The sequence below is a fragment of the Oryctolagus cuniculus genome, chromosome 6 (genome assembly GCF_051225735.1).
Source record: "Oryctolagus cuniculus isolate XC-2025 breed Fujian yellow rabbit chromosome 6, ASM5122573v1, whole genome shotgun sequence".
NCBI lineage: Eukaryota > Metazoa > Chordata > Mammalia > Lagomorpha > Leporidae > Oryctolagus > Oryctolagus cuniculus.
Window position 1 is genome coordinate 155,968,559 of NC_142872.1, and position 25,698 is coordinate 155,994,256.

The window sequence follows — 25,698 nt, forward strand, 5'->3', positions numbered from 1 at the left end:
GAAGCTCCTGGCTCCTGGTTTTCAGATCAGCCCAGCTCCAGCCGTTGCATCCATTTAGGGAGTGAATCAGTGGATGGACCATCTCTTTCTCTCTGTCTCTCCCTCTCTAACTCTGCCTTTCAAAACAAATAAATAAATAAACCTATTAAAAAAAAATGATGCTTCCTGGGGCTGGTGCTGTGGCATAGTGGGTAAAACTACCATCTGCAAAGTCAGCATCCCATATAGGTGCCAGTTCCAGTACTGGCTGCTCCACTTTCCGACTGAGGCCCCTACTAATGGCCTAGGAAGGCTGCGAAAGGTGGCCCAAGCACTTGGTCCTCTGCACCCACGTGCAAGACCCAGATGAAGTCCTGGCTCCTGGCTTCAGTCTGCTGTGGACGTTTGGGAAGTGAGCCAATGGACGGAAGACTTCCTTCTCTCTGCCTCTGCCTCTCCATCTCTGTAACTGTACCTTCAAATGAATAAATACATCTTAAAAAATAGAAGGATGCTTCCTTTTCAAACATTTAAAATTTTTACTACAAAGGTTTGTATTAACATGGTATTATACTGCCTTTCAATTTGCATAAACAATATATATTCTATGAAAACTTTTCTCACTCAACAGCTTTTGAAAAGTATCCACATTCATTCATATTAGCTACTACTTACTGTTCAATTATTCAAAGAAACTATTCAGTCACCCATTGACAATAGGATTTTTTTCCATTTTATATTATCAACACATTATGCTTTACACAAACATTAATACAATACATATATTTGTGCCCATGTACAAGAGTGTTTCATAACAGCTATCTGGAAATGACAAGGAACTTGTAACTTTATCAGTACTTTCCAAAGTACTTCTTATCAATTCACTGTCCCATTGGTCAAAGATTCCCTCTTTCCCATCCAAAATCTCAATTTTTTATTTTTAGATTGTAAAATATCTCAGATATCTGAATTTGCATTTTCTTTACTACCAATCAAAATGTGCACTTCGTGTATGTTCATAGGCCACGTGTGAGATGCATATTCACTTCCTGACCACTCAAGCCACTAATCTTACTCTCTCTCAGCCCATTTACCTCTCTGTATTGCTGGGGCTGAGAGATAAATCACATTCCTCAGACATCTTTGCCAGATGAGTTCCTGTTAGTCACTAGGAGGCAGAAGAAAGGTAAGAAAAAGCAGGAGGAGGTACTATATCCACATAAGTAGGGATAATCCCAATATCCAATGCCAGGATTACACCAGGGGAAGCCTGTGAATTCCAGTCTAATGAAGACAGCAATTTCTCTCTTTTATTTATTTTATTAATTTACTTTTATTTATCTTTTATCTCCTCTGTCTCTTATCCCTTCTCGTTCTTCTAACCTTCCTAGAATTTTTATAACCCATCCTCTATACAAAACCCTAATTCAATGCTGACGGATATGCCATCATTTCTTTTTTCCAATTGAGTTTTAACAATTTTGGATACCAATTTTTTGATGCACACATACAGGCAAATACTTTGTTCTGGTCTCCAACACGTATTAACTTTGCTTATGGTATCATTTGTGGCAACTATCCAATTTTTAATCTTTTCTTTGTGGTCCATGATTTCTCATTAAGCAATAATTCTTCAAAAATTGCCTTAGATATTCTTGGCCCTTCATTCACCCATGCTATTACTGTCAGGTTCTACAAAAACTTCTGACAGAATTTTGAATTAAATGTATATATTATTACAAAACAGAACTGCCATCTTTGCAATGTCAAACATTTGGTCATTTAAATCTATGAATACTGTAATTATAAATTCATTTTCTACTGCCGAGCCACCCTGTAACCCTGGGATCAAGTCTACTTGGTCATTTCAAAATGTACTTGTACATACTCCTATATTTAGTGGGTAATATTTTACTTTGAATTATTCGTAAGTAAGGCTGACCTATAATTTTTCACTCTGTTCTTGTTTGGTTTTGCTAGGTTTTGCTATCGAGTCCATTTTACACATAGGCTCCTTCTAGCCTTTGGAACAGTTTACAAACAATCGAACATGTCACTTCCTCAATGAATTTTCAGGAAAGTTCTTCAAAATATACAAGAAGTCTACTTTTTTTAATCTTTGAAAATTTAGCTGCTAGCAGACAATCTATCACACAGCCAGTACTCAATAAGCATTTATCAAATTTAATAAAGTAAAAAGTTTTCATTAAAAAATAAAATGTCTAAACATGGGCTTCTCATAAATGGAGTTGGCTTTGGGTCAAATGAAACAAAGTTTATGACTTCAGGCACTACGTAGTAAGCTTACAGTAAACGTGTTACCTACCAATGGATCATTTAATAAGAAGCTTCACAAAGGTTAAAGAAATCAAACACAAGGTTAGTTGGAAAAGGTTTATGACTAAGACATTAAAGTTGCCTTACACAGAAATATTATTCTCACACAATATTTACCACCAGTGAACTAACTTTCTTATTTGTTACAACAACGAAAGCCAAAATCCTTAAAATCTTGATCCTAAGACCAACAGGCATCCTCAGAAGTAGTATTTTTTATTCTTCTTTTTTGTGCATGGAGATTAAGGGCTACAGAGACATACCCAATCCTTTTCACGTAACACCTTAGACACCCTCCAGGAGTGAGGTCTCTGATAACTCTTCCAGACACTATACAACAGCAAAGGGGAAATGCAAGGCCTTCCTGGGAAAGAGGCCTATGTAAGTGAAAGGCTGAAATCTATACTGTTCATGAATCTTCCCCTCAGAAATTTCACAGGAGGAAGGAGATGGGAGCAGAAGACTTCAGTCTCATTACAACTGAAATGGATACAAATTTCTTAGAATGTGCTGTTCTACCTTTATTCTCATCATAATTTGAGTTAAAAGATAAGGTGTTTTCTGAGGCATCCCTTCATTTTCTGGGTAGACTGGCCATTCTTCTTAATACTAGCAGTCCCTTGGCCGGAGCCACGGCTCACTAGGCTAATCCTCCGCCTTGCGGCGCAGGTACACTGGGTTCTAGTCCCGGTCGGGGCGCCGGATTCTGTCCCGGTTGCCCCTCTTCCAGGCCAGCCCTCTGCTCTGGCCCAGGAGTGCAGTGGAGGATAGCCCAAGTGCTTGGGCCCTGCACCCCATGGGAGACCAGGATAAGTACCTGACTCCTGCCATCGGATCAGCGCGGTGCACCGGCCGCAGTGCGCCAGCCGTGGCGGCCATTGGAGGGTGAACCAATGGCAAAGGAAGACCTTTCTCTCTGTCTCTCTCTCTCACTGTCCACTCTGCCTGTCAAAAAAAAAAAACAAAAAAATTCTAGCAGTCCCTGTGAGGAATGGAGCCATTATGCAGAATGGCTTGGGGGTCAGCACTGTGGTATAGCAGATAAAGCCACTGCCGCGTGCCAGCATCCCATATGAGCACCAGTTGAAGTTCCAGCTGCTTCACTTCTGATTCAGCTCTCTGCTACAGCCTGCAAAAGCAGCGTAAGATGGCCCAAGTCCTTGGGCCCCTGCACCCATGAGGGAGACCTAGAGGAAGCTTCTGGCTCCTGGTTTTGGATCAGCCCAGCTCCAGCCATTGTGGCCATTTGGGGAGTGATCCAACAGATGGAGGACCTCTCTCTCTCTCTGCCTTTGCTTCTCTGCCTTTCAGATAAATAAATCTTAAAAAAAAAAAAAAAAAAAAAAAAAAAAACCAGAATGGGTTTATAATCACCAATGAACAGAGAAATCTCAGATCAGGAAGAGACTATCCAAGTTAAACTCAAGACTCAACTTTGACTATTTAACCTTAGTCTACAAGTCTACAACTTTTTATCCAAGTAGCCATCTGGTTGCTGCTTAAATGCTTTGTTCTGCATGACTTATATTTTAGACTCTAGTAAATTTTTATAAAACATTTTAGAAACTTCAGTAAAGATATCCAATTAACATGACACGAAGCCTGCTGTCAAGAATCACAAAACTCAATATATTAAGCTGAAATTCACACCCTAGTTAATTCTTCCTCATTGGCCCCAATTCTCATTGGCTAGCAAGAATCAAACAAGTCCCATGCCACTTGATAAATCATTAAATATCTAAAGTAAGTATCTTCAAATACATACAGAGAAGTCAAAGTTAGTTACCCACTGAATATATACATATACTCACATATGCAAAAAGTGACATCTCCTACCTAGAAATTGTGAGGATTAGCTTTGGAAAGAGAATACAGTTTATAAGTGGTTGTAGACCTTCTTAAACATTATAAGCTGAAGTAGTAAGGGGAATGGAAGCATTTTTCCCTGAGTAACTTTTTGTATGCAAAAAACATCCAACAGACGAGGGCCTTGCATGCAGTAAGTACTAAATAAATGAATGAAATCTTACCGTGTATGACATACTATAGTTCTATACACAGTCATAAATATAAGTACATATAATTGATCCAAAAAGAAGCAGGAAATATTTCAAGTGTTCCTGAAAGAAACAATTTAATACTAGCATAATTTCTAAATAGAAAATAAACCAACTATGATTCAGAATACAAAAACAAAAAATAAATACATTTTTTAGTAGTAAATTATTTTAAAACACACTTGAATAGCTTTCTACATTTGTAACTCAGTATCTTTTAAAAGGCTTAACAGAATTCAGCAAGGCACTCATTATATTCTATGTTGCCAAGGTGATGGTAATTGTAACCTAATATACATATTTTTTCATTATATCACTTTTTGAAGTATTATTTTATTATAGGTGAAGAGACAGACCACTGGGTAAATTTAAAAAGTATATTCTGTGATTATTTTCAAATGTTAAGGCCTTATACCTTTGTATAAATAACACTGTGAAAGCTGATCAAAAAAAAAATTTTTTTTTTTTTTTTGGACAGGCAGAGTTAGACAGTGAGAGAGAGAAAGAGAGAGAGAAAGAGAAAGAGAAAGGTCTTCCTTCCATTGGTTCACCCCTGAAATGGCCACTACAGCCGGCGCACTGCACCGATCTGAAGCCAGGAGCCAGGTGTGTCCTCCTGGTCTCCCACGCAGGTGCAGGGCCCAAGCACTTGGGCCATCCTCCACTGCACTCCCGGGCCACAGCAGAGAGCTGGACTAGAAGAGGAGCAACCGGGACAGAATCTAGCGCCCCAACCAGGACTAGAACCCAGGGTGCAGGTGCCGCAGGCGGAGGATTGGCCTAGTGAGCCATGGCGCTGGCCTGATCAAAATTTTAAACAGCTGATTTATAAAAAAAAATTTGTTTTCTTACATTGTGGAATTTTAAATCAATTCTGGAAGCCATTATTAATACCAAATTCAGTATATAATACAAACTTTTTTGAACTAAGCATGCCATCTAATTATTAAAGCTTTTTAAGAAAAAAAAAGACTGATTTATTACTTGAAAAGCAGAATTAGAGAGAGAGAGAGCGAGCAATCTTCCATTCACTGATTCACTCCCCAAACAGCCACAATGGCTGGGGCTGGGTCAGGCCAAAGCTAGGAGCCAAGAGCTTCTTCTGGGTCTCCCATGTGGGTATCAGGGGCTCAAGCACTTGGGCAATCTTCTGCTGCTTTCTCTAGCGCATTAACAGACAGCTGGATTGGAACAGAGTAACTGGGTCTTGAACCAGCACCCATTCAAGATGCTGGCATTGAAGGTGGTGGCTTAACCCGTATGCCACAGCATCAGCCCCTAATTACTTTAACTTTTAAAGTTTCATAGAGCATACAAAAAGAAAATATTCATAGAAATCAAAACTCAAATCACTGAACTACTTTGAATGATTTTACCATATGTCCACAGTTGCTGGGAGCTAGAAAACAGAAATGAAGAAAGTAAAGGGGAGAAAGGGAGAGAAAACCTGAGTCCAGGAAGAATGAAGGATTTGTGAAGGCAGGCAGCTCAATCCTCTAATGTTATCAAAAAGAAACCATAATTGAACATCAGAGAAATTTCGTGACCTGGATAAGGCAGCAAATTAGTTTAAAAAGGGGGAGGAGGGTGATGGGAGGGCTAAATCCCATGTATCTGGCAATGCAGCTTTTGAGAATATCTCCAGGGGCTGGCGCAGTGGTGTAGCGCGTAAAGCTGTCGCCTTCAGTGCCAGCATCCCAATGCTCCACTTCCGATCCAGCTCTCTGCTGTGGCCTGGGAAAGCAGTGGAAGATGGCCCAAGTCCTTGGGCCCCTGCACCCACGTGGGAAGACCCAGAGGAAGCTCCTGGCTCCTGGCTTCAAATCGGCTCACCTCCAGCTGCTGTGGCCAAGTGGGGTGTGAATTAGTGGATGGAAGACCTCTCTCTCTACCTCTCCTCTCTATGGATGGCTCAGACTCTCAAATAAATAAGTAAATCTTAAAAAAAAAAAAAGAGAGAGAGAGAGAGAGAACATCTCCTAAATATAACAGCAGGGCCACATGATACTGAACGAATCCAGAATCACCACCACAACAAGCACTCAAGTCAGACACCCAGCAGATTTCCTTCAAAAGCAACATCAACTATCAACCAAACCTCAGTAGATCCTCTGTTCTCTTTATCTGTAGTAAGTGACCAGGTGCTGTACAAGCCTGGGCACTTAGGGAGCCCATACCAGGGCCTCCGTATCTGAGGCTGGCACACTGTCACATCACCGAAGGGACTAAAAACACTTGGTGACTGCTTGTGTGTGTCTTTTTTTTTTTTTTTTTTTTTTTAATTTTTTGACAGGCAGAGTGGACAGTGAGAGAGAGACAAAGAGAAAGGTCTTCCTTTGCCATTGGTTCACCCTCCAATGGCTGGCGCACCGTGCTGATCCGATGGCAGGAGTCAGGTACTTATCTTGGTCTCCCATGGGGTGCAGGGCCCAAGCACTTGGGCCATCCTCCACTGCACTCCCTGGCCACAGCAGAGAGCTGGCCTGGAAGAGGGGCACCAGGACAGAATCCGGCGCCCCGACCGGGACTAGAACCCAGTGTGCCGGCGCCGCAAGGCAGATGATTAGCCTAGTGAGTGGCGGTGCCGGCGCGTCTTTTGTCTTTTTGGTGCTTCCAGAACACAAGCGTCAGGGCACTTACTATCTATATACTCTGCCCAATACATTTATAGCATTTTTCGTTAAAAACTTTTGGTATCATACTGATTTTTTTAATATTTACTTACATTCCTTAATAAGAATCTGAGTTCTTGGAAGGCAAGCACTCTTCAAGGCTTAATAGTTACTTTCTACTCTCTTTCCCACAAAACAGGCTATTGTTTCTGTTACCACTGACCAGCAAACATAGCTTCTTCAGAGCTATTTCATAGATATCCAGCCTACATTATTTGAACATTTTTAAAGAATGAATGGGTTACTCTACTTCTTTAAGATTAGTTACATAAAACATAAAAAAATTATAGCAATTAAAGTACGGTGGAGAAAGAAAGGTCTACCCGTCTTTTTAGTAACAAGAGGTCTTAATCTGGGGACCACAGAGAATGCAGTCATCAGTGAATCTGGATGAGAACCTTTTCACTAATCTCTGTATGAAAATTAGCAGCCCTTTAGTTTCTACAAGCAGCACAACAAACTACAGAAATATTAGAAACTCCCACAGATTTGTTAATACGAACCAATGGTATTTTCATATTACAACTGTGTGACTATTTAAAATTACAGTCAATAACAGAACTGCCCTAAAGCTTATTTTCTCACATGAGAAACATATATTTTCTCAACTACAAATATGCATTTTTAATATCTGTTAACAGTATTTCAATATAACATGTTTCCTTTCTAGTCCTATGTATTTTTCTTCATAAAGTCATGAATCAGAATCATTATTCTGAGGTGAGTTTCACAGGCTTCAGCAGATTATCAAATAGATCATCCTTTGCACAAAACCAGTTGTATTGGAACTCCCACATGGTGGGGTGATGACAATTCGCAAGGACCACCCTGTCAAATCAGTTCTAATACAAACACAGGCTAGGGGCCGGCACTATGGCATAGGTGGTTAAAGCTGCTGCCTGCAGTGCCAGCATCCATATGGGTGCTGGTTCAAGTCCTTGCTGCTCCACTTCTGATCCAGCTCTCCGATATGGCCTGGAAAAGCAGTAGAAGATGGCAAAGTCCTTGGGCCCCTGCACCCATGTGGGAGACTCAGAAGCTCCTGGCTCCTGGCTTGGATAGGCGTAGCTCCAGCCATTGGAGCCATTTGGGGAGTGAAACAGCCAGAAGAAGACCTCTCTCTCTTTCCCTCTCCTTCTCTTTCTGCGTAACTCTTTCAATAAATTAAATAAATCTTTAAAAAAAAAGAGAGAGAGAGAGAGGCTAGTCTTTAAATGAATACATCCCTTGTGAATGATTAGTAAGAACACAGAAATGATTTTAAGCTGATCATGTTTATGTTAGGAACACAAAGTATGTTTAAAATTACATTTAAAAACACTTACTAACTTTGTATAAATAAAAAATTGCAGGACTACAAATGTTTAAGCACTCAGGACCCTTTTTAATGGTAACTACTATTTTTGTTAAGTATTCTTCTAAGAGTTAAAAAAAAAGGGGGGGGGTACAAAACCAACGTGTTTCTTGTCTAGTTTCCAATAAAAAAGTTTATGTATATTTAAACCACTGAAGTTATGGCTTAGATCTTAATCAACCATACTGGTCACAGCTAAAATGACTTACAAAGAAATTCAAAGAAAAACACATACCTCTCCTATTGGAAGAAAGCTGTAAAAAAAAAGTTCCAATTAATTTACATTTTCCTCACTGCTTTCTAAGCCAGAAACTAAAAGAGTATTTCTTAAAGATATTTTTAGAAATTCAACACTATGTATAGCATATTTTTCTTAAATAATATTTAGTCAATGTCGGTTTTTATTAAAGTCAAGACTTCTCATTTATATTTGAGTAATCATTTCTCCCAAAGACATATTTACCTTCAGCCAGTGCTGGTGATTCTGTCGTTGTCCTTCTATCTGTTTAAAGAAAGAAAAAAATGTGAAACATTATTTTATTTTCAAACAAGTTTTTACTACAGCCAACTTTAAAAAATGGAAGCTCATGAAAGCTATCACAGGCATGGTTCATAAATACAAATATAGATATTTAACTCCTTGAATTAACTCAGCCACGTTTAGGGAAGACCTATTCAGAGTATAGTATCATTTAAGTCCTGAAAAACACCAATAGTTGGTAAGACAACTAAGCTGTCATCGGAAGACACTGAAAACTAATATAAGGGGGTCTTCAAAAAGGTCGTGGAAATTCCCGTTATGAAAAAACTATGTACAGGCTTCAAATTTTTTTTTTTTTCTGAAGCAACTTCATAGGTGTAACAAGCAAAGTACACAATTCTCTTCAAGGTGGATAAAGCAAGAAACAAAACAGAAAGGAAAGTTAGTTAATTCCTCCTTACTCTTTAAACCAGATTCTAAAATTACCAAAAGAGACATATTTATATATTTTTATACTAGCTTAGGATCAATCAATTTCAATGTATCAAAAATGAGTTTTACAACAGGTAATAAAGACCTTAATCTCTGTCAATAACCTATTATTCACTGGAGGCACATTTGGCAAAATTCCAGTGAATCACAAAGTCCTCTCTATGTAACAGTTTCACAACTTCAAAGCCTAAAACAACTTTAGGTTAAATGAAATCTTCAGGGTGAGTTTATTATAACTTCACAGTTAAGAACAACAGTCACTTATAACAAATTAGCTTCATTCACAAAGATTAAGAAGCAGCATTTGACTAACTAGTTTTTAGATGAAAACTCCTTTTCCTAAGTATTTATTCAATTCTCAAGAATCCTAGATTTAACAACAGTTTCTATATATAAAAGATGCTGGGTCACATCTTGAGAAAATGGGGCACCGTCCCCTATGACAGTAAATGAACTTAAACTGAACCAAACTTTCAAAGGCTGAAATGTGGAACCATGTCTCCGACAGGTTAAAAACAGCCCTATCCCCTCCCCCCCAAAATCTTTAAAAAAAAAATATGAACCAACAGATGAAATAGGACTGGCAACCACAGGCTCCACTAGATTGGAATTCTGATTCCAGAACAAGAAGGGGGCTTCTGCCAGGAGACACAGGGAGAGTCCCACAGAAATTCTGTGCTAGTCATTCTGGGCTGTTCACTCTGGACCAGCATGCTAGGAAGGGGTGATCATATGGGAAGTGCACCTTGAGGATCTACAGGTGATGCTACACAATGCCGACACAAGACAACACACTGAGAACCCAGGGGATTCAAATGGTGCTGCCACACCAGTAGACAGCTGCAGCAACTACACATGAAAGGGATAAGGCAACTAAAGGCAACGATCCCTTAAAAGGGAGAAAATCCAGGTCACTGTACAAGAGAAAAGTTTCACCTGCGGAAGTGCTGGCTGAAGGGGAGGGAAATCTGAAAGGGATGGTAGAAGACTGAGAGGATGAACAACGTCTCACTAACTATCCTGTTACAGCCACCACCCTGAAAGCTTCGTGGTAGGCTGTGCTTAGGAGCAGCATTTAATGGAAGTCCCAGGTGGCTGTATAGGGCACTTCCTGTGCACGCCATCCCATGTTTTCATCCCAGCTGACCCACCGCCCCTTGGCTGCACTCTCTGTGGCATACTTTCTGCTTTGGGCTTTACAACACAAGCTGCTGACAGGAACTTTTCAGCAACCCAGAGACGGACACAAACCTGGAAGTGTAAAGGCATTAATGATGGGCAACCCTTGAACCAACCCAGGATGGAACCTGGTAGATAAATATCTCTTCTTCCCACAGGAAGGCATTTTCTTCTAATCTTCACAGAGGGCTTCCTCAGAATCAAGCCCCAGTTGCTCACAGAAGTGATCAGCTCAATTTTGCAACCTTACATGGGCTTTCCCTTCTTCCTTTTCCATTTGCCCCAGTACTCCAACTTCCATTCCTCCTTAACGTGTCCCCAAACAAATTATCTTCAGAAAAGCCCCTGCTTCAGGCTCTGCTTTTAGGGTGAAACTAGGTTAAGACACTTGTCTTTCCAAGACACCATTCTCCCTTCCTTTTTGTCCTACTTCACTGGTGGGTCCTTTCTTAATCTCCTCTTCCCTCACACTCCTGCAGGCTGCTATGACAAGGAATCAGTTCTGGGTCCTCTGCTCCCGCTGTGATCTCATTTCATTTCGAGACTTTTTTTTCTTTTCTTTTTAAAAGATGCATTTATTTGAAAGGCAGAGTTAGAGAGAGAGAGAGAGAAAAGACAGAGATTTTCCATCCACTTTTCACTCCCCAGATGGCTGCAACGAGTGGGGCTAGGCCAGGCTGAAGACAGACGCTTCTTCTGGGTCTCTGCTATGGGTACAGGGGGCCCAAGCACTTGGGCTATCTTCTGCTGCTTTCCAGGCACATGAGCAGGGAGCTGGATCAGAAGTGGTGCAGCTGGGACTTGAACTGGTGGTGCCCTTATGGGATGCCAGCACTGCAGATGGTGGCTTAACCCACTACACCACAATGCTGGCCCTTCATTTCAAGGCTTTATGTATCATCCATATAGCTCAAGTTTTTATGTCCAGTCTTGATATTTCTCTCCTACCAAACACTTGTATAGCCATTATATAATTAGAATCATCAATGAAATGTTCTAAAAGATACTCAAACTTAACACATCCAAAACTGCACTTCTCAACTCTCCTCCACTCTCTCATCTCAGCTGATTACAACAGAAGCCATTTCTTCTCCAACTACTTCTTCTTATATATACCTTCACACTTCCTATCTCCTAGTTTTTAAAAGATTTATTTGTTTATTTATTTATTTGAAAGGTAGAAGGGCAGAGAGAGGGAGAGACCAGAAAGAGGGAGAGACAAAGAAAGATACAGCTTTCATTCACTGGTTCACTCTAAATGGCTGCAACAGCCAGGGCTGGGCTATGCTGAAGCCAGGAAAGCAGGAACTCCATCCAGGTCTCCCACATGGGTGGCAGAGATCCAAGTACTTGGGCCATCATCTACTACCTTCCTAGGCACATCAGCAGAAAGCTGGATCAGAACAGAAGCAGAGAGCCAGCGCCGCGGCTCAACAGGCTAATCCTCTGCCTAGTGGCGCCGGCACCCCAGGTTCTAGTTCCAGTCAGGGCGCTGGATTCTGTCCCGGTTGCCCCTCTTCCAGGCCAGCTCTCTGCTCTGGCCCGGGAGTGCAGTGGAGGATGGCCCAAGTACTTGGGCCCTACACCCGCATGGGAGACCAGGAGAAGCACCTGGCTCCTGCCTTGGGATCAGCGCAGTGCTCCAGCTGCAGCGGGCCTGGCCGCGGTGGCCACTGGAGGGTGAACCAACGGCAAAGGAAGACCTTTCTCTCTGTCTCTCTCTCTGTCCACTCTGTCAAAAAAAAAAAAAAAAAAAAAAAGAAGAAGAAGAAGAAGAGAAGCAGAGCAGCCAGGACTCAAACAGGCACTCCAATATGGAATGCCGGTGCCAGTAGACCACAAATCTGGCCCTTCTTGGGCCGGCGCCGCGGCTCACTAGGCTAATCCTCTGCCTAGCGGCGCCGGCACACCGGGTTCTAGTCCCAGTCGGGGCGCCGGATTCTGTCCCGGTTGCCCCTCTTCCAGGCCAGCCCTCTGCTGTGGCCAGGGAGTGCAGTGGAGGATGGCCCAGGTGCTTGGGCCCTGCACCCCATGGGAGACCAGGAAAAGCACCTGGCTCCTGGCTCCTGCCATCGGATCAGCGCGGTGCGCCGGCCGCAGCGCGCTGGCCGCGGCGGCCATTGGAGGGTGAACCAACGGCAAAAGGAAGACCTTTCTCTCTGTCTCTCTCTCTCACTGTCCACTCTGCCTGTCAAAAAAAAAAAAAAAAAAAAACAAATCTGGCCCTTCTTATCTCAACCTAATGATTCAGCTGCATTAGCAATATGTTTTTTAAAAATGTTTATGTTCATCTACTTAAAAGGCAGAGAAAGAGAACAAGCAATCTATCTTCCATCCACTGGTTTGCTCACAACACACCCAGGGCTAGGTTAGGCTAAAGCCAGAAGCCTGGAACCCTATCCAGGACCCAAGTTCTTGAGTCATCATCTGTTGCTTCCCAGGAGCATTGGCAGGAAACTGGATTGGAAATGGAAAAGGCAGTACTCAAACCAGCACTCTGACAGGGAATGTGGGCATCCCAAGTGGTGGCTTAACCTGAGGCACCATGACGTCCACTCCAGCTTTAGCAATATTAGATCTACTATTCCTTCTGCATTCAATAAACACGAGAACAGAGGCTGCAAAGTTAAATGCATTTGGGATTGGCTGGGGACACCTTACGAAAAGACAGAAATGCTACTTAAATAGAGCAAATGTGTGTGTATGTGTGTGTGTGTGTGTTATTCAAACAAATCACTGCTATTAACATGCCATGCTAAAAATATAGGTGATCCAGTTCCAGATACTCATGGGAATCAAATTTTTGATGTAAGCATCTAACAGAATGTGTTTTACAGGATCACTTGCTAGGCCAAATCAAACAGTTCCAGGATTCTATGTGGCTGATGAACCATCAGTTTGCAACATCAGGTGTAGAACTTCACATTGTTTACAACTTACCATTACTTTGTAATCAACCACTGCTTCCTATCAGGGTATGAATGGAGGCTATTTATACACACCCCGGTTTTTCTCAAAAGCTTCTCTTTGATCAATGTTACTACAAATGGAATGAACAAATTTTGTGTTTGTTTTTTTGTTTTTTCCAAGAAAGACAAACTTCCTTTCCTAAGGCCCACTGTAACTGAGAAATAAACAAAATAAGTGGCTTGCCTGGCCTCTTTTATAAATCATAGGGTAAAAATCACTGCTGCCTGCATAAAACATGGAAAAAGTTCTTAACAAACCAAGACATAATAAATTTTTAATTATAGTCACCCTTCCTTAGAAATCCAATCAATTATGCTCACAGTATTATTTCGACTGGTTAGTCCAGGTACCTAAAATCTATAAACCTAAAAGTTCTGTAAGTGTTCAATTTCTTAGCCTACAGTCAAACGTAAAAGCCTAAGAATTATGACTTCAGTACACTGTGTCAATCATGTTTACAGGTTCCAATGATGGTACATAAATCTAACTGTTTATATAACAGAGACTGTCTTCCTCTTTCATTTCAATTTATGATAAAAACTAAATGAATTCACCTTGTTTAAGCTCCACTTGACATACACAAGGCAATCTGAAATACCACCTTAGAAATCAAAAACATAACACTGGAATGAATGGACCTACTGACCATGTTCCCAGATCAGACAGTGAATATTACAAGCTACATTATTTAATCCCAACAAATATAAAAATGTTTTAAGAACCTGAAAAAGTAGTCTATATTCATTAGAGAAAAAAAAAGAAACATGCAGGTCTATAAAAATTTCTTAAGAGAACAACAGATGAGCAGGATCAGTCCTTCTTGTTAATAAGTAAGACTTTATAGAGGGGCCGGCACTGTGGAATAGCAGATAAAACTGCCACCTGCAGTGCTGGCATTACATATGGGCGCCAGTTCAAGTTCCAGCTGCTCTACTTCTGATCCAGCTCTCTGCTATGGCCTGGGAAAGCAGTAGAAGATGGCCCAAGTCCTTGGGCCCCTGCATCCTCAAAGGAGACCTAGAAGAAGCTCCTGGTCCCTGGCTTCAGATTGGTCCAGCTCCAGCCAACGCAGACATTTGGGGAATGAACCAGCAGATAAAGACCTCTCTCTGCCTCTACCTCTGCCTCTGCCTCTCAAATAAATAAATAAATACATCTTTTAAAGATTCCATAGAAGTGTTATACAATTAGGGGAAGAGAACAGAGAAAACAGAATAGGCCCAAGTATATATAAATATAATATACACACACTGCAAATACTTAATCAGATGGTCTGCTTTGTCTATAACACCAAAATAGAAACTCGGGAGAGACTACGATGAAAAGGACGGTAACCTCTAGAAGTGTCTAGTGTAACTCACTGTGGCAATTAAAACATTTAAGGTAAAAATTTATTAACAGAAAGATGCATACAGAGGAGCAGTTCTGTGGCAATTAAAATAAGATAATTTACTGGCAGTTAGGAAGAGGGCATGGAGATTAGGTGTTAAGAAGAGACCTGGAGGCCGGCGCCGCGGCTCACTAGGCTAATCCTCCGCCTAGCGGCGCTGGCACACCGGGTTCTAGTCCCGGTCGGGGCGCCGGATTCTGTCCCGGTTGCCCCTCTTCCAAGCCAGCCCTCTGCTGTGGCCAGGGAGTGCAGTGGAGGATGGCCCAGGTGCTTGGGCCCTGCACCCCATGGGAGACCAGGAAAAGCACCTGGCTCCTGGCTCCTGCCATCGGATCAGCGCGGTGCGCCAGCCGCAGCGCGCCGGCTGCGGCGGCCATTGGAGGGTGAACCAACGGCAAAGGAAGACCTTTCTCTCTGTCTCTCTCTCTCACTGTCCACTCTGCCTGTCAAAAAAAATAAATAAATAAAAATTAAAAATAAAAATAAAAAAAAAGAAGAGACCTGGAATGATGGATAGGATTAGGATTTGGACAAGCCAGAAAAGGAGGTAGAAGGTTAAAGGAGATTATTCAAGGCGAGGAACAGGGCAATGAGGAAGGAAAACTTTATTTAATTAGTATTGAAATATCACCATGGAATACCAAGGTAAGACTCTTTTCAGCCAATACTGCAGATGGAGTAGAGTTTAATGTCTTAAAACTAAATCTCAGGAAATCAGTATCTTAAACTATATTTGGAGAAATAATATATTAAAATTTAATAAGTAAGAAGCAGACATGGACCTTGATCCACAGTTAGAAACTTAAATGCAAAAATTACTAACCATATAGAAATTAATAATAAAGGGTCCCAAAATGTTTTAATATAATAGCTCATATGAATGCATATAATCAAGGTTAGAGAAAAATATCATCATAATAATTTATAAGAGGAAGGCAAAGCAGCAAACATACCTATGAAAAAATTTTACAATCTTTAATAATTAAAAGGAAATAGGGGCCAGCGCTGTGGTGCAGCAGGTTAAAACCTCGGACTGAAGTGCTGGTATCCCTTATGGGTGCTGGTTCTAGTCCCAGCTGCTCCTCTTCCAATCCATCTCTCTGCTATGGCTTGGAAAAGCAGTGGAAGTTGCCCCAAGTCCTTGAGCCCCTAGACCTGTGTCGGAGACCCAGAAGAAACTCTTGGCTCCTGGTTTCAGATTGCCGCAGCGCCAACCATCGCAGCCAACAGGAGAGTGAACCAGCGGATGGAAGACCCCTCTCTCTATCACTACCTCTCTCTGTAATTCTTTCAAATAAATAAAAATAAATCTTTTTTAAAAAATGGAAATATACAGCAAAAAGGTTGAGAATACTGGTCATAGAATAAGACAGACCTAGGTTGAGTTTCCATTTACTTAAAGTTCAAGGGAGATGATTAGTCAAACAGCTAAGATGCTGGTTAAAATGCTGGCACCCCACATAAGATATACTTGAGTTCAATACCTGGCTCCAGGTCCTGATTCCAGCTTCCAGCTAATGCAGATCCTAGGAGGCAGCAGTGACAGCTCAAGTAACTGTGTCTCTGCCACCCACATTGCATTTGGACCAGCACAGCCTATGCCCACTGCAGGCTCTGGGGAGTGAAACAGCAGATAGGAGCTCTACATATCTCTCTCTCTCTCATAAATAAATTCCTTTTGTAAAAAATATAAACATTAAGTTCTCTGAGCATCTTTTCTGTTATTTATAAAATGGAGATTTCTGCTTACATAAATTATCTGAGTATCAGTTTCCTTTACAAGGGTATTTTCAAAAAGTACACAGAAAATGTGTATTATTCAAAAACTATGCATGAACTTCAAATTTTGGGGCAACAAAATACAGTTATAATTCTTACAACAATTCTATGTAGGTTTTTAAAAGCCTTATATATTTATTTATTTGAAAGTAAGAGTGACCAAGACAGAAAAAGAGACAAAAAGAGATATCTTCCATCTGTTATTTCTCCCCCTAAATGCCTACAACAGTCAGGACAGGGACAGGCTAAAGCCAGGAGCCAGGAACTCCATTTGGGTCTCTCACGTGGGTGGCATGAACTTTACTCTGGGCCACCATTTGTTCCCTCCCTGCGCATGAGCTGAAAGCTGGATCAGAAGCAGAGGTGGAACTTGATCCCAGGCACCCCAAAATGGGATGTAGGCATCCAAAACAGTGGCCTGACAAGCTGCACGACAACATCTACCCTAAACTTACCTTTTGATTCCATTTTTTAAGAACTTTTAAAAAGTCTCCTCATATTTGTAAAACTGCAAAAATAATTATCAAAGTACATGTGAAGATTAGCAGAAATGCTAATTTTCTTGAATGGGTCATTATCCTTCTTAATACTAAAATTATAATACACAGACTTCCTATTTGGACACTGCATTTTAAGTACTTAATAATAATCATGTCTAAGACACAGCAGAGCTCAAATGCCAGAACAGAATTGCCAGGTTTCTATGGCATGGAACACTAAGTTTACAACCACAAAAAGATGGTATAAAAAAAAAAAAAAGTGAAAAGACTGCATTCGGATCTTCCCTCACTGCCATAACCAGAATTAATTTCCTACACATATACAAATATCAAGCTAAGTGCATTATCGTGGCCTCCATTAATTCAACCACAGTGATTTGAAAATATTCAGAAAAACATCTTTGTAATGAACACATAAACTTTTGTCATTATTCTTTAAAAAATACTGTGTAACTACTTATATAGCATTCACACTGCATTAGGTATTATAAGTAAGCTAAAGTACACAGGAGAATGTGCACAGGTGATGCACAGGTGTTATATCAGTTTAGGTAAAGGGACCTGGACATCCACAGATGTTGTTATCTATGAGGGGTCTTGGAACCAATCCCTTGCAGGTACAGAAGAACAACTATACATAATATACAATATTATGTAATTGTTAATATTAAGTATCAACTATATTTTAGCATTTTGAAATGGACATTACCAAGAAATTATTAATCTCTATTATAAATCCATGCTCCAGAAGGTTTAAAATATTCATATTTCTCATGAGCCTAAGAAAAGTTTTATATAAAATATCCAAAAGGTATAAACTGTTAACAGTTGAATAGCTAACTCCAAGCAGACACAGAATTTCTGAGTAGGAAAGGAAAGGGAGGAGATAATTATTTTTCAGGAAACAGTTCTGTTCAAACTATAGCGATTACAATATTCTTTTCTGTAATGCAACTTTCTGTCAAACAACTACTACTACTACTTTTTCTTCTTCTTCTTTTTTTTTAATTTGACAGGCAGAGTTAGACAATGAGAGAGAGAGAGAGAGAGAGACAGAGAGAAAGGCCTTGCTTCCGTTGGTTCACTCCCCAAATGGCTGCTAAGGCCGGAGCCAGGTGCTTCCTCCTAGTCTCCGATGCGGGTGCAGGGGCCCAAGCACTTGGGCCATCCTCCACTGCCCTCCCTGGCCACAGCAGAGAGCTGGACTGGAAGAGGAGCAACCGGAACTAGAACTGGCACCCATATGGGACGCCGGCACCGCAGGAGGAGGATTAACCAAGTGAGCCACAGCACTGGCCCCAAACAACTACTACTTTCGTACTAACTTGAACCATAAAATGCTTCGTTAAAAACCAATCTATCACTCCCTGCCATGGTGTTGTCCCAGATGGTGACCAGTTTTTGAGTCTCAACTGCTCCACTTCCTATCTAGCTCCCTGCTAATGTGCCTGGGAAAGCAGTGGAGGTTGGCCCAACTACTTTGGACCCTGCCAACCCACATGGAAGACCTAGGAGAAGTTCTAGGCTCATGACTTCAGCCTGGCCAAGCTCTGGCCAGTGTGACCATTTTGGGACTGAATCAATGGGTGGAAGATTTCTCTGTCTCTGTGTGTCTCTCCCTCTCTCTATCAAATAAATCTTTTTTTAAGAAACTATTAAAAAAAAAAAAAGCTAAAACAGTGTAACTGGGAAACTTGAGTCAAGGGATAGCTTAAGATGATTACCAGGCTTTGGGAAAACCAAACAGAACTTTCTTACTTCTCTATCTCTTGAATGCTGCAAACAACTTGCCCCAACTGCTTCCTGGACTTTCTACAAGGGGACTTTTCTGACATCTCAATGTACAGCAATAAACAGACAGTAAAATGTATTTGGACAGCAGGTGCTACAACCAAGTCAAGCTAAAGATTCTACAGACTTAAGATCTATTCTTAAGTAAGTATCCTGTATTGTAATTCCCAAAGAGTAATCTCCATAAAATTAAATGCTTGTTTAAAGAAACAAGTAGACTTTTTAGTGTTGTTCATTTAATCTATGCCACATGTTCAAAATCTCATAAAATTTACACACAATTTAATTTTAAAGGAATTATAAATAAGAGAGGTAATAACATAAGGAAAATAAAGCTTTACAATCTGCATATAAGGAAAACAATATTTGCCCCAGACTCAATTTAAGAAAAGACCAATAAATACTTACTCGAATTCATGTATCTTACTAAAAATATGTTGCTCCAAAATTATGCTAAATCATTACACAGTCTCCTCCAGCTTCATGCCTTGCTTCACTACTTCCTACCTCCACCACCATTCTTTCCATCCTCATTCCTAGCCACTGTGATCTCATATTTAAGTTTTTTTTTTTTTTTAATTACAAATTTGGAAAATCTCAGAAATGCATAGTGGGCTGGGAGTACCTACAAACTGTTCCCAACACATTAAGAGATTACCTCAAAAGACATGAAATATACTATCATCATCTCAAAAGACACACAAAAGCTTTTCATGAATGTTGTACTCAGTTGTTATTAAAAAGTCTTAAAATAAGCACACAAGGAATGAAAGACCTACCTCTACCAAAAACCTGTAACAATTCTTAATGAAGAAATATTAGAAACTTTCCCTTCAAAATCTGAAGCCACACAAGGATTCCCACTATCATTACTTCTATTCTACACTGTACTGTAAGTTTGTACTCCATGTTAAAAGTCAAGAAAAACTGTAATTAAAGATAATTAAAAATGAATCTTATTAAGAATGGGATGGAAAAGTTGTACTTACAAAATTTATATTTATTAAATAAAAGCTTCCTATAAAAGAAGTCAAGAAAGAGACAAAGTTTTAAAAAAATTAAAAGAAAGTAACAAAAATCTCCATTTTTCCCAAGGATTATTTACACAGAAAATCCAAAAACTTTAGAATTCATGAGTTTGGCAAGGTAACTGAACATTAACAATATAAAAATATCAATTGTGGGGCCAGTGCTGTGGCATAGCGGGTAAAGCCACCACCTGCAGTGCCAGCATCTCATATGGGTGCTGGTTCCAGTCCCGGCTGCTCCACTTCTGATCCAGCTCTCTGTTGTGGCCTGGGAAAGCAGTAGAAGATGGCCCAACTCCTTGGGCCCCTGCCTCCACATCGGTGCAGCTCCAGCAGTTGCGATCAACTGGGGAGTGAACCAGTGGATGGAAGATCTCTCTCTCTCTCTCTCTCTCTCTCTCTCTCTGCCTCTCTTCTTTCTGTGTAACTCTGACTTTCAAATAAATAAATAAATCTAAAAAAAAAAAAAAAGGAACAATGCTTGGTAAGTGGTAAGCATTCAAAAAAATATCAGTTGTACATTATCAAGTAAAATAAGAAAATATAACTTTCCCTCACAAATACAACTTATGAAACTGAAAAGCAATATAGTAACTAGAAATAAACTTAACAAAAGGAAAAAAATCTCAAAACTTTATAGAAAGCCATAAATAAAAACATGCCACTACTAGGAAGATAACACTGTAAAGATGACAATTTTCCCCTAACTTCATATAAATGTCAAATGCATTTCCAATCAAAATCCCAAAAGGATTCTTTGTTTTAACTTAAGCTGATGATAGAATTTACATGAAAAAGCAAAAACTCAAAACAGTCAAGGAACCAACTTTGTGGCTTATTAGGTAAAGCTGCTGCCTTTGACTCAGACATTCCATATGGGTGTTGGGTCATGTACCAGCTGTTCTACTTCCAACCCAGCTCCCTGCTAATGGCCCAAGTGCTTGGGCCTCTGCCACCCACATAGGAGGTGGGATAAAGTTCCTAGCTCCTGACTTTTGCCTGGCTCATCCCTGGCCGTTGTGGCCACTTTAGGAGAAAAACAGCAGATGGAAGATCTCTCTGTCTCTCCCTCTGTCTCTGTTAACTCTTTCAAATAAACAAATAAATCTTTTTTTTTTTTTTTTTTTTTTTTGACAGGCAGAGTGGACAGTGAGAGAGAGAGACAGAGAGAAAGGTCTTCCTTTTGCTGTTGGTTCACCCTCCAATAGCCACCGCGGCCGGCGCACCGCGCTGATCCGATGGCAGGAGCCAGGAGCCAGGTGCTTTTCCTGGTCTCCCATGGGGTGCAGGGCCCAAGCACTTGGGCCATCCTCCACTGCACTCCCTGGCCACAGCAGAGGGCTGGCCTGGAAGAGGGGCAACCGGGACAGAATCCGGCGCCCCGACCGGGACTAGAACCCGGTGTGCCGGCGCCGCTAGGCGGAGGATTAGCCTAGTGAGCCGCGGCGCCGGCACAAATAAATCTTTTTTAAAAAATTAAAACGCTGGGCCGGCGCCGCGGCTCACTAGGCTAATCCTCCGCCTAGCGGCGCCGGCACACCGGGTTCTAGTCCCGGTCGGGGCGCCGGATTCTGTCCCGGTTGCCCCTCTTCCAGGCCAGCCCTCTGCTGTGGCCAGGGAGTGCAGTGGAGGATGGCCCAGGTGCTTGGGCCCTGCACCCCATGGGAGACCAGGAAAAGCACCTGGCTCCTGGCTCCTGCCATCGGATCAGCGCGGTGCGCCGGCCGCAGCGCACCGGCCGCGGCGGCCATTGGAGGGTGAACCAACGGCAAAAGGAAGACCTTTCTCTCTGTCTCTCTCTCTCACTGTCCACTCTGCCTGTCAAAAAAAAAAAAAAAAAAATTAAAACGCTCAAGGAATCAAGTAGTACAACTTGCCCAGTAAGACAAGATTAAAATAAAACTAGATTACTTAAGACAGAACAGTATTGACAAAAAACACAAGTTGTCAAATGAAAGAGAATATGTTGGTCCAAAAGCATAGTATACAGACCAGCAACAAATACATGCATTTATGAAAACAGATAAATGTTATAGGACTGCACTACAGACCACTGGGGAAACAGGAGACTGGTACATAATCGGGGCTGGGTAGTTGATTATTCACATAGAAAATAATAAAATCTCTACACATACATAAAATTCAGGTGAACATTTGGAACAGTGGTTAAGATTCCAACTGAGGAGGCCGGTGCTGTGGTGCAGCAGGCTAAGCTATCACCTGCAGTGCTGGCATCCCATATGGGCACTGGTTCCATTCCTGGCTGCTCCACTTTTGATCGAGCTCTCTGCTAATGTGCCTAGGAAAAACAGTGGAAGAAGGCTCAAGTCCTTGGGCCTCTGTCATCCATGAGGAAGATCCGGAAGAAGCTTCTGTCTCTTAGCTTCAGCCTGGCACAGCCCTGGCTGTTGCAGCTATTTCAGGAATCAATCAGCAAATGGAAGATCTCTCTCTAACTCTGCCTTTCAAATAAATAAATAATTTTTTTTAAAAAAGATACTGATTGAGACATCCTGAGTTTGTGTTGGAATTCTACTTAATTTCTAATTTCAGCTTTCTGCCAATATACATCCTAGGAAGGAAGCAGCAGGTGATGGCTCAAGTACTTGGGTCCAACAATGGGAAACATGAATTGACTTTTGGGCTACCGGCTTTGGACTGGCATAGCCCTGGCTACTGTGAACACTTGGGGAGTGAACTAGGGAGTGGCTACAAGATTCTTCCTTGTCTGCCTCCCCATCTTGCAACTAATCAAATATTTTTTTAAAAAGTAATACACATGGGATTATAAATCTGCAAGGCAAAACTAAAACTTATATAAGAAAATCTGGTCTACTTCTTTATGACTCCAAGTAGGGAAGAAGTACTTAAGTAAGATACAAAAACCATTCACCACAAATGAATCACTGACAAATTTGATCAAATTAATATTAAGCTTATTTTATCAAGACACTCTAAAAAACACAATATAAACCACTAAACTATAAGAAACTATTAGTGATACATTTATCAGAGAATGTATTAATATCTAGATATTAAAGAATTTCAGATGAAAAAACAGATTTTAAAAATGGACCACAGTGTTAAACAGACATTTCACAACATACACACACAGAGCAAATAAACACCAGAAAAAAATCCTCAATCTTGACCCTAGCTAAAACCACATGAAATATCTTAGTCTCACTAGTAAGTTAAGAAATCTGACACTATCTAGTGTTGATAAGAATATGTATCAACAGGTACTCTTTGACATCCTGCATGTGTGATTATCACCACTATAGAAGACATCTGAAGATAATTAAAAATGAATCTCAATGAAGAGTGGGATGGGAGAGGGAGTAGGACATGGGATGGTTTTTGGGTGGGAGGGTGGTTATGGGGAGAAAAACTGCTATAATCCAAAAGTTGTACTTTTGAAATTTATATTTATTAAATAAAAATTTTCTTAAAAAAAAAAAAGACATCTGACATTATTGCACTAACTTGAGCATTGTATACCCTATAATCTAACAATTCTACTCTCAGGTATACACCCAAAATCTTGAACATGGATCTAAAAAGAAACACACAGGAGACCTTATTTGTTACATAAAAGAATGTTCACTGAAAACAGATAAACTATGGCTTCTTCACAATGAAAACTTACTGAACAGTGAAAAAGAGATACTGTTAACTTCCAAGAATAAGGATGAACCTTAGAAACAATGAATTCATGAAGTCTCACATACAGATTTCATAATGCAACTTTTTTCAGATTTATTTACTTTTTATTTGAAAGACAGAGCAACAGAGAAATAGGGAGAGACACAGAAGAGGAATCTTCCACCCACTGGGTTACTTCCTCAAATGGCTTCAACAGCCAGGGCTAGACCAGGCTGAAGCCAAGAGCCTGGAATTACACCCCGATCTATCATGTGGCTTACAAGAATCCAAGTAACTTGGGGTATCATCTATCTGCTGTCCTCCAGGTACACCAGCAAGAAACTGGAAAGGAAGCAAGGAGTAGCCTGGACTCAAACCAGGCATTCCGATAAGGCATGAGTGTCCCAAGCCGTGACTTAACCCACTGCCCTGCTATATCACAATGCCTGCCCCCAGATTTTTTAAATATAGATCAAAAAATGGCCAAACTGGAGCTAGGGTAGTTAGGCTGTCACTTGGGATGCCCACATACTAGTACAGAGTTCCAGGGTTTGAGGTGCAGCTCCACTCTCCATTCCTGCTTCTTGCTAATACACACAAAGAGGGGGAGGCGGCAGGTGATGGCTCAAGTATTTGCATCCCTGCCACTCATACAGGAGACTTTGAGTTCCAGGCTTCTGGCTTCAGACTGGCTAAGTCCTGGCTGTCTGAGAGTAACTGTGGAGTTAATCAGTGGAGGGGAGATATTCTCTCTGCCTCTAAAATAAATTTAAAAATTAGAAAAAATTATTCAAAAGCTGAAAAACTAAAATATGTATTATTTAGGGAAATACACAAGTAAATTTTTTAAGTTACGAAAGTAATAAAATTCAGGAGAACTTATTTATCTGCAGCAAAGCTGGGAGATTTTACAGGGAAGGAACAAGGTAGCTTCCTAGTTCCTAAATTAGAGGTAAGATCATGGACTTTCACTTTATGCTTATTAATGTCTTATAACCTGCATATATAATGCCGTATCACTTAAATATATCAAGTTATTAGATTTTTAAAAAAATTAATGTAAAACAAATAAGCACTCAAAGGTTAGCAGGAGAGTTTAGGTTCCATGCTGGGTCTGAGGGAAGAGGAAGACTGTGAACAGAGAAAACACACAAGAAAACAAAGCTTTCCTTAGCTGCATGTATTTTTTTTTTTTAATTTATTTGACAGATAGAATTAGACAGTGAGAGAAAGAGACAGAGAGAAAGGTCTTGCTTCCGTTGGTTTACCCCCCAAATGGCTGCTTCAGCCAGCGCTGCACCAATCCAAAGCCAGGAGCCAAGTGCTTCTCCTGGTCTCCCGTGTGGGTGTAGGGGCCCAAGCCCCCGGGCCATCCTCCACTGCCTTCCCGGGGCCACAGCAGAGAGCTGGACTGGAAGAGGAGCAACCGGGATTAGAACCCAGTGCCCATATGGGAGGATTAACCAAGTGAGCCACAGCGCTGGCCCAGCTGCATGTCATTTTTTAAAAAACAATTCTTTTTAATGAATGACCAACAGGATGAACTGATGAAGCATGTCAAAGAGTGGTTCAAGTAAAATGATTCAGAAAATCCCTTCGGTGTATGTCATGTTTATGGTGACAGGAACAAGTATCTGATAAATCTTCAGCAAGAAACTGATACATTTATATACAAAGCATGAAAGTGAGCCATTCAACTTAGTACTGTGAGTTTTGGGAATGTGTTCCACTTTCAAAATGCTGCCTAAATATAGCATAAGCTTTTGAGATAAGCCTTATCATCCCTCAATGTTATATAATTAGATCAAAAAGGAAAAAGAACCCTCTTTTCCACCATAATCAGAAACAGAAGCCATTCAGTTCATTAAACACACCTATCACACACATGCACACACATATACACAGATACACACCATACACACATGGATTCATTAGCTATTTTTTATGAAGATCAAGGCATAGTCTTCGATTACAGGTTGCTGCTAGAGTATTTCCATCTATCATGGCCTAGTACTTTTGTAAAAGTTACTAGAAAAATCTTGAA

The 25,698-nt window shown here is 40.8% G+C and overlaps 1 protein-coding gene across 35 annotated transcripts in view; it reads right to left on the reverse strand.

The window, feature by feature from the left end:
- Nucleotides 1-25,698, reverse strand: part of CYRIB (CYFIP related Rac1 interactor B) — a 166,856-nt gene that overhangs the window by 45,412 nt on the left and 95,746 nt on the right. For 16 of the 35 annotated variants that reach the window (XM_070075490.2, XM_070075493.2, XM_070075494.2 and 13 more), the window contains one exon: nucleotides 8,863-8,901. Coding sequence is in view for 5 of the 35 variants with exons in the window: in XM_070075485.2 (XP_069931586.1) it covers nucleotides 8,635-8,653; nucleotides 8,863-8,901 (58 nt within the window). In the remaining 30 variants the exon portion in view is untranslated. Of the gene's footprint in view, nucleotides 1-4,346; nucleotides 4,437-8,634; nucleotides 8,654-8,862; nucleotides 8,902-25,698 lie in introns of those variants that run through there. The other 19 variants (XM_070075487.2, XM_070075485.2, XM_070075488.2 and 16 more) reach the window with 2 other exon arrangements.